General features: G+C 47.2%; 1 protein-coding gene across 1 annotated transcript in view; it reads right to left on the reverse strand.

Moving 5' to 3' along the window:
- OTOF (otoferlin) overlaps window positions 1-13,102 on the reverse strand; it is a 199,326-nt gene that overhangs the window by 10,633 nt on the left and 175,591 nt on the right. The window contains exons 37-42 of the mRNA XM_053383844.1: window positions 12,657-12,784; window positions 9,780-9,950; window positions 8,410-8,570; window positions 7,543-7,685; window positions 4,725-4,813; window positions 1,634-1,732 (exon numbers count right to left, since the gene is read on the reverse strand). Of these exons, the coding sequence (XP_053239819.1) occupies window positions 1,634-1,732; window positions 4,725-4,813; window positions 7,543-7,685; window positions 8,410-8,570; window positions 9,780-9,950; window positions 12,657-12,784 (791 nt within the window). The remainder of the gene's footprint in view (window positions 1-1,633; window positions 1,733-4,724; window positions 4,814-7,542; window positions 7,686-8,409; window positions 8,571-9,779; window positions 9,951-12,656; window positions 12,785-13,102) is intronic.

Below are 13,102 nucleotides of genomic sequence, written 5' to 3' on the forward strand. Positions count from 1 at the left end.
ATTAAACTAAATGGTTTCCATCTAAATTTGGATTAATGGTCCACTGATGGTCCCTATTTTTATTTTTTATTTCTGTATTCTCTGACTTAGTGGGTCATGCAAACTGCTATTCTGAATAATGCTTTCTTTAGGGGAAGGGCACTGGGGATGAGTTTAGGGAACCAAGGGAGAGGGCCCCTCCAAAAGATTGGGAACCACTGGCCTAAAATGTACCCCCCTCTGAGACATGCAAAAGGGAACAAAGCAAGCTGTCCCCACAGCTAAACACACCACCATATCTGCAAAAAAAACAACATACCCAGCTGCGCCCTTGCAAAAAGGAGACAGCCAAGCACACACACACACAAGGCGTTGGCACGCCTGGAACAAGAGCATGCAAGAAGGCAAAAGGACAGCGGCATTCCTCATTCAGAGAAGGGAGAAGGAAACCCCTTGACCCTCATTCCCTTACCTGCTCGGATGCTCGTATTTTCTCAGGCCCCTTATGGGTGACCACCCAGCCCTGCTCCCAGGCAAATGCGTAGCTCAGGCTGGGTGGATCGGCAGGGCCGCATCAGATCTGGGGCAGGGTGAAGGTAGCCCCTCTGGGGCGCTAGCTCTCGGGGTGTGAAGCTGGCTCAACAACCTGCCCTCCTGTGGTCAGGTCTCTGCAAAGTGACCCGTCTCTTAGATCTACATGGGCTCCCAGTATGTTTCCGGGCACAATTCAAAGTGTTGGTGCTGATCTTTGAAGCCCTAAACGGCCTCGGCCCAGTATACCTGAAGGAGCGTCTCCATCCCAGTCTTTCAGCCTGGACACTGAGGTCCACTCTGAGGGCTTTCTGGTGGTTCCCTCCCTGTGAGAAATGAGGTTACAGGGAACCAGGCAGAGGGCCTTCTCGGTGGTGGCACCTGACCTGTGGAACATCCTCCCACCAGATGTCAAACAGATGCACACCTTCTGAAGGCAGCCCTGTATTGGGAAGTTTTTAATGTCTGATGTTTTGCTGTGCTTTGTTATGTTGGAAGCTGCCCGGAACGGCCGGGGTATCCCAGTCAGATGGGCAGGTTACAAGTAAGAAATTATTATTATTATTATTATTATTATTATTATTATTAGCCCCTGGAACCAGTTTCCCCTTAGGCTCTGCCGATGGATTGCCATAAGCTATGGATCTGCAGCGCATCCGACAGCGGGCGAGCAAAGGATTTGCGGGGAGTCTCCCATGCGTTTCCCCCCTCCCTGAGCAGCCCTGCGCCCCCCAGGAGGGGTCGTGCACGGAGCCTCGGTCAATTACCCCCTGACATAGATGTCTGACATCTTCTCTCCCGTCATGAAAGCATCGTCCTCCAGGACCACCTCATCGGTGTTCCAAATAATAACCCGCAGCTCATACCTAGCCATGGCGCAGAGCGGACAGCGGCACAACAAGAACAACAACAACAACACAGGACAGAAAATGGGGAGAAAAGAGGCAGAACAGGAGAAGCAAAGTGTCGGTTAGCTGATGGCCGCGTGGAGGAGACGCGCCGGCTGAGAAAGGGTCGCCCGTCCTCTGCGGGGAGCGCTAAAGAGCAGGGTAGAACCAAAACCAAAACGAGAAGCTCGCGCACACAGAGAGAGTAGCCGGCTACGGGTTTCCCACGTACGTACCCCCGGACAAAAATGTCACTGGATTTCTCGCCAGTGAAGTAATCATCGTCCTCCAGGACTACCTCATCTGTGTTCCACACTATCACTCTAAGCTCGTATCTGGCGGGGAGGAAGGGAGAACAAGGGGTGAGCCGGTGGGGAAGGAGGGTTGAGGTGGATCACGTGGGCACGGACACCCCCTAAGAACTGCGCTTCCTCTCCTAAGGCTCCCCAAGGAAGGTCTGAGCAGAGGAAAGGAGACCACCATGTCCTTCATGTTGACTTTCCTGCATGGTTTTTCAAGGGCGCAGGAAGTGGGGTGCAATGGGTGCAGGTCGCCCCGGGCATCACCACTGAGGGGGGTGACAAAATGCCGGGCGGCACTCACCGCGAGGACTGCAGCGCACCTGAGCCACATGTCTCTCCTGAGCTTGGGTGCATGCAGGCTCCCCGCTGCCCAAATGGACCGCCAGCTGCCTCCCCCCAGCTGTAGAAATTGCACAAAACAAATGAAATACCCATAATCCTAGGTATTATAAGAATTATAATGTTGGGAATCTGAATACGTGCAGCTACACACACAGAGTCCATTAAGGTTTGGCAGACAGCCAAAAGCTCATGTGAAGGAGTAAGTCTGCCTGGTGATACAGAGGCATGGAGACAGCTCCCTGATTGGTCAAGCTCTCTCAAGGGAGTGATAATTAATGGCCTACTAACTGTTAGTTCGGGACACGGGTGGCGCTGTGGGTTAAACCACAGAGCCTAGAACTTGCCAATCAGAAGGTCGTTGGTTCGAATCCCCACGACGGGGTGAGCTCCCATTGCTCGGTCCCTGCTCCTGCCAACCTAGCAGTTCAAAAGCACGTCAAAGTGCAAGTAGATAAATAGGTACCGCTCCAGCGGGAAGGTAAACGGCATTTCCATGCACTGCTCTGGTTCGCCAGAAGTGGCTCAGTCCTGCTGGCCTCATGACCCGGAAGCTGTACGCCGGCTCCCTCGGCCAGTAAAGTGAGATGAGCACCGCAACCCCAGAGTCATCCACGACTGGACCTAATGGTCAGGGGTCCCTTTACCTTTACCTAACTGTTAGTTCAGTGGTTCAGTGTGTCAGTGTAGGAGTTGTGAGTCGTGTATGAGAGAGCTAGTCAAAGATCCGTGTTCTGTTCCTGTAAATAGTCCACTGTATATAATAAACACCTAACTACAAGTTCCTGGTTCCTGCTTCGTCCATCCTGTCTGCAGCCAAGTTGCCAATTGCTTTCGTGAATTCTTTGTTTACTCTGCTAGGTTTGGCTAAGGTCCTGCAACTAGTCAGAAATTGCAAAACACCAATAGGTCTTGCCAATATATAATCCTACCTCAACCTAGGTAAAGCAAAGCTCCTCTAGGTCGAGCTAGGATTATAATGCGCCAAAATTTTTTGGGTTCTACCCTTCTTTGAATTTTGGTCATTTAAAGTTTATTATTCTTCTATTTCCTTCCAAGGAAACTGAATTGTTCAGTGAAACGAGGTTTGTAGCGTGCATCCCATTAAGGCTTTGATCTATTTTAGGTTTTTCTAATTTTTTTCCCCTTTAGCTTTTTGATTTTTATTATTTAGGTGATATCCACAAGATAATATTTCTAGTCAATTACTTCTCGTTTCAGGGATTTTCACGGTATTTCATTTGTTTTGTGCAATTTCTCCGTTCCGTGACTGTCTTTTTTCTATTGGTTTCCCCCCTCCAGCTGTAGGGCAGCTAAGTGGGAGGAGGCAGGCAGACTCTGGAGGTCCCGTGTTGCGCCCCACACCTATGGGCAACTTGTCCCAGGCACCTGAGTGGCTTCGTCCACCACTGGGTTGTTTCAGGCGCTTTTGGCTGGGAGGGGAGGGGAAATTCCCTGCATTGCAGGGGGTTGGGCTGGATGACCCTCAGTGTCCCTTCCAGTTCTACAGTTCTGTGATTTCTCTCCCCCTGGAGACTCATTGAAACTCAGCTCCACAGAAACGAGAGCATGCTCTTCGAATTTGAATCGGCTTTGGGCAACCAGGGGCAGGAGAAAAAGCAACTTGGTCAACGGACTTTTATGGTCAAATAGCATGGTGACATCCACCCGAGCTATAAATCAAATCCAGTCCATTAGGAAGCTGCCGTAAACGGAGTCAGACCACTGGATTTTGTGTCTGTTGTACACCGCTTAGATGTTTTCTGCATATAAGTACTTTCACAAATAAAATGAATTCCTCTCTCCCACCCCAAACCCTCAAAAGTGCTGAACTCCTTTGCTTTCTCTCACAGGAGAAGCTCAAATGAAGTCCCATCTAACTTTTCGGACTTTTAACCATCCACACAACCAAATATAAACACGACCCACACTAGTGGCCAAAATTGTGGAAACCTTTTGGGGAAAGTGTATTTCTGAGGTTTGATTGCTCATAACACCACTTTCTTTTTGGCGTAACGCCATAAAATTATATATCAGTGGGAAGATAATCTAATGAAGAATGTACTGCAACAAAGTTTGTTCTGTTATCTGTATTCTATCAAAGGTTATAGCCAAATAACCAGAAAAAGGAGTGTTTAGAGAGCCAATCAGGTGTCATCTTGTTTTGGCAATGATGGCTCATAACACCACATTTTTGGGGAGTAATACCATAAAATTATATATCAATGGAAAGATAATTTATATTGCCTCTTCTTTCTTTTATTGTCTCATTCGTTCTCTTACTCTCAGTCTCCTTGCCCCCTTAAACTATCCTTCCCTCCATCCCTTGATTCACCCACTCATCCTTCCTCCTCCTGAAAGGATTTCATGGATGCCGGGATCTTCTCTGGGCCCTCTTGACTAGGGCTGGGCAATATATTGATATCTCGTCCAAAACCAGTTTGAAGACCATTATACCGGTTTCATCATTTTTGACCTGGCGATATATCAGGAATCGTGATCTTGAGTGTGCTATGCAAAAATCACGATGATCCGTGAAGCCAGCCCACACAACTCCATCCTTATTCCAGACATCGTGATCTATTGGTATATCGTCATGTTTAGCTGGTGATGTATCGCCATGTTGAAAACCCAATCTTGCCCAGCCCTGCCCCTGATCCAACCCCGACCCAGAGCAAAACATTACTTCTTTGGCTTCCTCGGCGAGATGTCAATGGCGGGTCCTGGTGCCGGCATGTCCATGGGGAACATGTCCACCCACAACTCCAGCCGTCCCTGCAATGGTGGAGAGAGCCAGTTAGTGGCACCTAAATCCTGCTTCTTGGGAGAAAAGCAATGACAAACATAGACAGCATCTTAAAAAGCAGAGACATCACCTTGCCAACAAGGTTAAAGCTACGGTTTTCCCAGTAGTGATGTATGGAAGTGAGAGCTGGACCATAAAGAAGGCTGATCGCCAAAGAATTGATGCTTTTGAATTATGGTGCCGGAGGAGACTCTTGAGAGTCCCATGGACTGCAAGAAGATCAAACCTCTCCATTCTTAAGGAAATCAGCCCTGAGTGCTCACTGGAAGGACAGATCCTGAAGCTGAGGCTCCAAGACTTTGGCCACCTCATGAGATGAGAAGACTCCCTGGAAAAGACCCTGATGTTGGGAAAGATGGAGGGCACAAGGAGAAGGGGACGACAGAGGACGAGATGGTGGGACAGTGTTCTCGAAGCTACCAGCATGAGTTTGACCAAACTGCGGGAGGCAGTGGAAGACAGGAGTGCCTGGCATGCTCTGGTCCATGGGGTCATGAAGAGTCGGACACGACTAAACGACTAAACAACAACAACAAATCCCCCCCAAGTGCCAAATCGCTGGGCCCTGCTCAGATCCAATCTGTTTGGGAAGCCCCGGTGCATCTCATGCAACCTTTTCTCCTGCTGGATCAGACCCAAGGTGCAGATGTCTCCTTTCAAAACGTGAAGAAGAAGAAGAAGAAGAAGAAGAAGAAGAAGAAGAAGAAGAAGAAGAAGAAGAAGTAGTTTTATTTATACCCCGCCCTCCGCAGCCAAGACTGGGCTCAGGGCGGCTAACACCAGGTATAAAAACAATTGATTATTCCTGACAATCAAAGGCAAGCATTCCTTTATGCAACGACAGCTGCCAGGATGCTTATAGCAAAAAATTGGAAAGGGAGAAAAATCCCATCAATGAAAGAATGGCAAATTAAATTTTGTGAATATATAAATCTGGCAAGACTCACGGCATTCATAAGGGGACAATCAGACCCAAAATTATTAAAAGAATGGGAATGTGCTAAAGAGTATATGAAAAAACATTGTTCTGGAGTAAACATATCGGCATGTAATGAATGGTGTTTTGCAGGGTTAAAGAAAAAGAAAAATGGTGTAAAAAGTATAAAGATAGAAGTAATCTACATTAGACACAACAATTTAGAAAGAGTAAAATTTCTGAGGTTTTGGAACAAAGGAAGGAAGTCAATATGTGTATATGTATGTAATGACTAGATTAGAATGAAGATATGGTTTTATTTGTAGCTGTGTGCTTTTTGCTTTTTTGCTTTTTTCTATTGTGTTCTGTTTTTCTTTCTTGTTTGTATAGTTTCATTTTGGATTCAATGTTTGTAATTTTTGTTGTAATTTTGCATTGATAAATAAAAATTATTTTAAAAAGCCCAGTTGATTAAAATACAACTTAAAAACAAGATTAAAATGCAACATTAAAATGCAGCCTCATTTCAGTAGAAACTCAAATCAAAAACTTTATGGGATGAAAACGTCAAGCCTTCACCAAGGCCAACTATCCAGACTGGTCCTACGTGGGCCAGAAAAAAGCCAGGGAAGTCACCAAGTAGGAGTTCCATCACAGGAGGAGAAAGGAAAAAGGAAGAGGGGAAGCAAAATACTTCCTAGAAGATCATGGGCAGGATCCCAGGGCAACAGCCCTATTAACTGGCAGAAGAAGACAAGGAGAAGCTGCTGGATCAGGCCCATGGCCCATCTACTCCAGCATCCTGTTTTCACAGTGGCCAACCAGGTGCCCCCTGGGAAACCAGCAAGCAGGATTCGAACACAAGAGCAACTCTCCCCTCCTGTGGTTTCCAGCTGTGGAGCCATCCTAGCTGGAGCCGTTGAAACTCCTCGATTTGCAACCAGATGTACCACTGTATTAGAATTTATATACCACCCTAAACCCGGAGATCTCAGGGCGCTTCACAGAAAAGATCAATGTATAATATATATAAATAATATATATAAAAGATCAATGTATAATATATATAAATCAGGGAATCCAGTCGAAAAAGGAGATAGTATAAATACAGAAGAGAAGGAGGTTACTAAATATGAATAAGGACAGCTTGTATTCCTTACTAAGAGGTTTAAATGGAAGGGTTCTGTTTGTTTGCTTTAGGTTTGTCTGGTTTTATTTCTTTTTTAATGTATTTTCTTCAGGTATAGACAGAAAGAATGTTGTTTATGCTAACAGTTATAAAAATGTGTTCTTTTTCTATTTCTTCTTTTTCTTTCTTTTTACTATCTCTTGTATGTGTAATATGTGTAATATGTGGATGTCAACAAGAAATAAAAATAAATTTTAAAAAATGATCAACATAAAAACCACAATATATATAATCAAAATAAAAACACCAACCCAATAACACGCCTGCCACCCTTGGAGTCGGTGGCTTTAGAGACATGCAAATACAGTGGTACCTCGGGTTAAGTACTTAATTCATTCCAGAGGTCCATTCTTAACCTGAAACTGTTCTTAACCTGAAGCACCACTTTAGCTAATGGGGCCTCCTGCTGCTGCCACGCCGCCGGAGCACGATTTCTGTTCTCATCCTGAAGCAAAGTTCTTAACCCGAGGTACTATTTCTGGGTTAGCGGAGTCCGTAACCTGAAGCATCTGTAACCTGAGGTACCACTGTACATGGTTGGAGCACGAGTCCTCCACACCAGCAAGTGCGCAGCCTAGAGTGGCGCCATGTACCTGCTCAATGCCTGGCTTGTCCGGGTTCAGCAGGGGCCGTGTTTCCACGTGCTCAGGCACCAGTTTGCAGCCCACACGCGGGATCTCCTCCCAGTGGTGCAAGACAGTCAGCGCTAGATGCTCGTCCGTCTGCTTCTTCTGGCCTGCGGGTGCAGAGAGCGCAGAGGCAATGAGGCAGAAAGAGAGAGAGGAGCAGAAATATTAGCTGATGTTTACGGCACCCTTGTGGGACCAACAAGACGGCTCGCCGCATGAGCCTGGATTTGCTGTGGTCTAAACCACAGAGCCTAGGACTTGCTGATCAGAAGGTCGGCGGATCGAATCCCCGTGACGCGGTGAGCTCCCGTTGCTCGGTCCCTGCTCCTGCCAACCTAGCAGTTCGAAAGGACGTTAAAGTGCAAGTAGATAAATAGGTACCGCTCCTGCGGGAAGGTAAACAGCATTTCCGTGCACTGCTCTGGTTCGCCAGAAGCGGCTTCGTCCTGCTGGCCACATGACCCGGAAAAGCTGTACGCCGGCTCCCTCGGCCAATAAAGTGAGATGAGCGCCGCAACCCCAGAGTCGGTCACGACTGGACCTAACGGTCAGTGGTCCCTTTACCTTTATGTAATCCATTGAGCAAGGGATTCAAATCACAAGAAAAGAGATCCCCCCCTCTTTTTTATTATTAAATTAATAAATAATCATACATAATTATTCTGCAAAATTTGAAGGCCGGCTGTGTTTCCAGTCTTGTATTGTGCAAATTAGGCAGGTCCGCCTTTCGTCGTGAGCTAAATAGAAATCCTCTCCTTGTCCCCATCTTTCACCATTCTGTATATTCTGACTTTAAAGCAGCTGCCTGCGGCTGATTGGCTTCCAACATACCGTTTTCGTCCTCCACTTCTGTGGGTCCCGTGAAGACCCGGTTGGTCACCTTCACTCTGCCGCCAGGGCCGTAGTGGGGGCCGTCCAGCTTCCCCTCTTTGCATAACTTGGACAAGATCTGGGTGGGCTTCTGAGGGTCTCTCCACATATTGTAACCATGGCTGTGGACAAATGTAGACTCTCATCGGTTCAAGGTACGGCTTGGGGGAGCCCAGTCCCTGCAGTCCACTCCTCAAGGACCCTCCCTGCTCTATACAGTGGTACTTCAGGTTAAGAACTTAATTCGTTCCGGAGGTCGTTCTTAACCTGAAACTGTTCTTAACCTGAAGCACCACTTTAGCTAATGGGGCCTCCTGTTGCTGCCACCACGCGATTTCTGTTCTCATCCTGAAGCAAAGTTCTTAACCCGAGGTACTATTTCTGAGTTAGCAGAGTCTGTAACCTGAAGCATCTGTAACCCGAGGTACCACTATATGGGTAAGACTTAATAGGAAGTGTTGCTGAGTTCACAGAATCAAAGCGTTGTGGAACGGACCACGAGAGTCTTCTAGTCCCTGCAATGCAAGAATCTTTTGCCCAACATGGGGCTTGAACCCACAACCTTGAAATTTGGGATGTGGAACTGCAATGCCATGTGAGCGAGATGAATAAACACCCAGCAATAAAAGATAACAGGAGAGGATTTACCCCAGCAAATTATTTGTCAAAATTACGAATACCCAAATACAGACGGACATTTACCCTCGCTAGATTCAACGTGCTGCCTTATTGCAGGGCAGATTCGAGGGTAAACCGTACGTGGAATGAGTCTGCCCCTGCGGCTTGATGGAGGTAGAAACTGTCTCTCATGTCTTCTTATGCTGCCATTTCTACGGGGATCTACACTCGGTATTTATCACTCCTGTTATACAAAAATCTCCAAATGGGTCCGAACTCCAATGTCTAAATCTCCTGGTAGAGGACAAGGATCTAGAGATCACACTCAGGGTGGCCAAATTCTGTGCGACTGCCATAAAACATAGGGAACAAGTTGTACTACCAAAATGATTAGGGTTTTAAATGATAATTTTAGGTTATATTTTAGTGATCAAGATTTAATGTATTTTTAAAAATGCCGCTGTATCTGAATTGTCTCTGTTATACCCAATTGCAATTCAATGTATCCCTGTTGTGTTTTATGATTTTCCTGATATTGTAAGTGAGGCGGAACTGGTCTGTGACCATAATAATAAAATTCTGAATTAAGAGTCCAATGCTCTACTTGCATGCGGTTTCTTTGAATGAAGAGTTGACTTCTCTGGCAAACTCTGCTTCTTGCAGGGCCTCCCTCAGAGCTACAAAATTCAGCTGCAGGGATCCGGGATGCTTACATGGAGTAGTTCTGTGTGATCCCACAGGTCGCCCTGTGCTTGCTGTAGTATCGGTTCTCCAGGTCGATCTTGGTCTCGCCAATCAGATCATCGGATCCCACCAGATCCCAGTCGTAAATGGCCACTGTCAACATGGACTCCATGGGAAAAGTGGCCTCGATGTCAAACGACCTGGAGGTGAAGATACAACCATCTGGAATCGCGGGGGAAATTGGAAAGGAATGGAAAGTGGCAAGCGAGGAGAAGGACAGCTCTCAGGGATGGAGAAACTTTTTCAAAGCAATCGTTGCTGGGATACATGGAATTATTAGATCTGTGCAAAAATAAGCTAACCAACTATCTGGGTGGTCCCAGTTTGGGTCAGGATTAACCTAAGACAGGCTTTTCTTAGCCTTGGGTCCCTAGATGTCAGAAATAATTATTATTATTATTATTATTATTATTATTATTATTATTATTATTTATATCCCACCCATCTGCTTGGATTTCCCTAGCCACTCTGGGCAGCTCCCAACAGAATATTAAAAACACTATAAAACATCAAACATTATAAACTATATAAACATCAAACATGTTTAGGGAAGTTTTTAATATTTAATGCTGTATTGTTTTTAACATTTGATTGGAAGCTGCCCAGAGTGGCTGGGGAAACTTAGCCAGATGGGCGGGGTATAAATAATAAATTATTATTATTATATTATTATTATTAAAAACTTCCCTAAACGGGACTGACTTCTGATGTCTTCTAAAAGTCAGATAGTTGTTTATTTCCTTGACATCTGTTGGGAAGGCGTTCCACAGGACAGGTGCCACCACCAAGAAGGCCCTCTGCCTGGTTTCCTGTAACCTCACTTCTCACAATGAGGGAACCGCCGGAAGGCCCTCGGTGCTGGACCTCAGTGTGCAGGCTAACGACAACTCCCAGCATCCCTGACCACAGATCCTGCTGGCTAGGGATGATGGGAGATGTAGTCCAACAATGCCTGGGGACCCGAGATTGAGGAAGGCTAACCTAAGGTGTGCAATGCTTGGTTTGGAAAACCCCAGTTCTCCACCCCCATTAATGCAGTCCAGTACTAATGGAATTTTGCTGCCTCACAAGTGCCTGCAAATGTCCCCCTCTCTGAGGCTGCCTCCTGGCAGGTTTGGTGTCCATCTGAGCTTTAATAATAATAATAATAATAATAATAATAATAATTTATTATTTATACCCCGCCCATCTGGCTGGGTTTCCCCAGCCACTCTGGGCGGCTTCCAACAGAATATTAAAATACAAAACCTATTAAACATTAAAAGCTTCCTTAAACAAGGCTGCCTTCAGATGTCTTCTAAAAGTCAGGTAGTTGTTTGTCTCCTTGACATCTGTTGGGAGGGCGATGCACAGGGCGGTGCCACTACCGAGAAGGCCCTCTGCCTGGTCCCCTGTAACTTGGCTTCTCACAGGGAGGGAACCGCCAGAAGGCCCTTGGCGCTGGACCTCAGTGTCCGGGCAGAACGATGGGGGTGGAGACGTTCCTTCAGGTCTACTGAACCAAGGCATAGTCAGAGAATTGTAGAGCTGGAAGAGCCCTCAGTGGTCATCTAGCCTAACCCCCCTGCAGTGCAGGGGTTTCAGCTCAAGAATCCCTGACCGACTGCCATCCAAACTCTTTTTAAAAACCTTCAACGAAGGAAAGCCCACCACCATCAGAGAGAATCTGTTCCACTGTTGAATGGATCCTACCCCCAGAAAGTCCTTCCTGATATTTTGTCAGGATAATAATAATAATAATAATAATTTATTTATACCCCTCCCATCTGGCTGAGCCTCCCCAGCCCCTCTGGGGGGCTCCCAATCAAATGTTAAAAATAGTACAGCATTAAATATTAAAAACTTCCCTAAACAGGGCTGCCTTCAGATGTCTTTTAAAGATAGGATAGCTGCTTATTTCCTTCACATCTGAAGGGAAGGTGTTCCACAGGGTGGGTGACACCACCGAAAAGGCCCTCTGCCTGGTTCCCTGTAGCTTTGCTTCTCGCAGGGAGGGAACCGCCAGAAGGCCCTCGGAGCTGGACCTCAGTGTCCGGGCAGAGCAATGGGGGTGGAGACGCTCCTTCAGGTATACTGGGCCGAGGCCGTTTAGGGCTTTAAAGTTCAGCACCAACACTTTGAATTGTGCTTGGAAACGTACTGGGAGCCATTGTAGGTCTTTCAAGACTGGTGTTATATGGTCTCGGCGGCCGCTCCCAGTCACCAGTCTAGCTGCCGCATTCTGGATTAGTTGTAGTTTCCGGATCACCTTCAAAGGTAGCCCCACGTAGAGCGCATTGCAGTAGTCCAAGCGGGAGATAACCAGAGCATGCACCACTCTGGCGAGACAGTCTGCAGGCAGGTAGGGTCTCATCCTGCATACCAGATGGAGCTGGTAGACAGCTGCCCTGGACATAGAATTGACCTGTGCCTCCATGGACAGCAGTGAGTCCAAAATGACTCCCAGGCTGCGCACCTGGTCCTTCAGGGACACAGTTACCCCATTCAGGACCAGGGAGTCCTCCACACCCACCCGCCTCCTGTCCCCCCAAAACAGTACTTCTGTCTTGTCAGGATACAACCTCAATCCATTAGCTGCCATCCATCCACCAACCGCCTGGATCCCTACCCCCAGAAAGTCCTTCCTGATATTTTGTCAGGATCTCCTTCCTTGTCATTGAAATACATTTTGGGGGGTCCTCGCCTCTAGAGCAGCAGAAAGCAATCTTGCTCCACCTTCTGGGCGAAAGGGCTGCCAGGTGGAAGATGGAACAAGCTTGTTTTCTGCTGCTCCGGAGGCAAAAGAAAACCCAACCAAGGCAGCGCTGTGCAAAACTGCAGCCTGGTTCTGCGCAGGGACCCCTTACTTTCCAAAAATGGGGTTCAGCTGTTTGGAGATGTAGTTCTCCTTGTCCTTGATGTCCGTCTTCCCCAACTTGATGACGACGTACGGGTCAGCTTTGCCGTTGATGTCGGCGGGATGCAGATCGGTGGCCTGGAAGAGAAGCCAAGGCTCATTGCAGGATGCAACCCTAAAGTCCCATATTAACAAAAAGGGGTCCCTTCTCTCCAACTCGCCTGCTATCTATCTTTGAAGAGGCTTGTGATGGCCTGGGACTCGGGCTCAGACTCAGAACCGGAGGAGTCTCAGTCCGCACAGGATCCTTTGCCTCAGGCAGCATCTGAACCTAGTCTGGGGCCTGATCCTGAAGAGTCCCAGTCTGCACAGGTTCCCCTGCAACAAGCACCAGCTGGGCCGAGTCAGGGGCCTGATCCTGCCCTGGCTCCAGATGCGGGGATGACCTCGTTGCCT

The sequence above is a fragment of the Podarcis raffonei genome, chromosome 3, assembly GCF_027172205.1.
Source record: "Podarcis raffonei isolate rPodRaf1 chromosome 3, rPodRaf1.pri, whole genome shotgun sequence".
Taxonomy (NCBI): domain Eukaryota; kingdom Metazoa; phylum Chordata; class Lepidosauria; order Squamata; family Lacertidae; genus Podarcis; species Podarcis raffonei.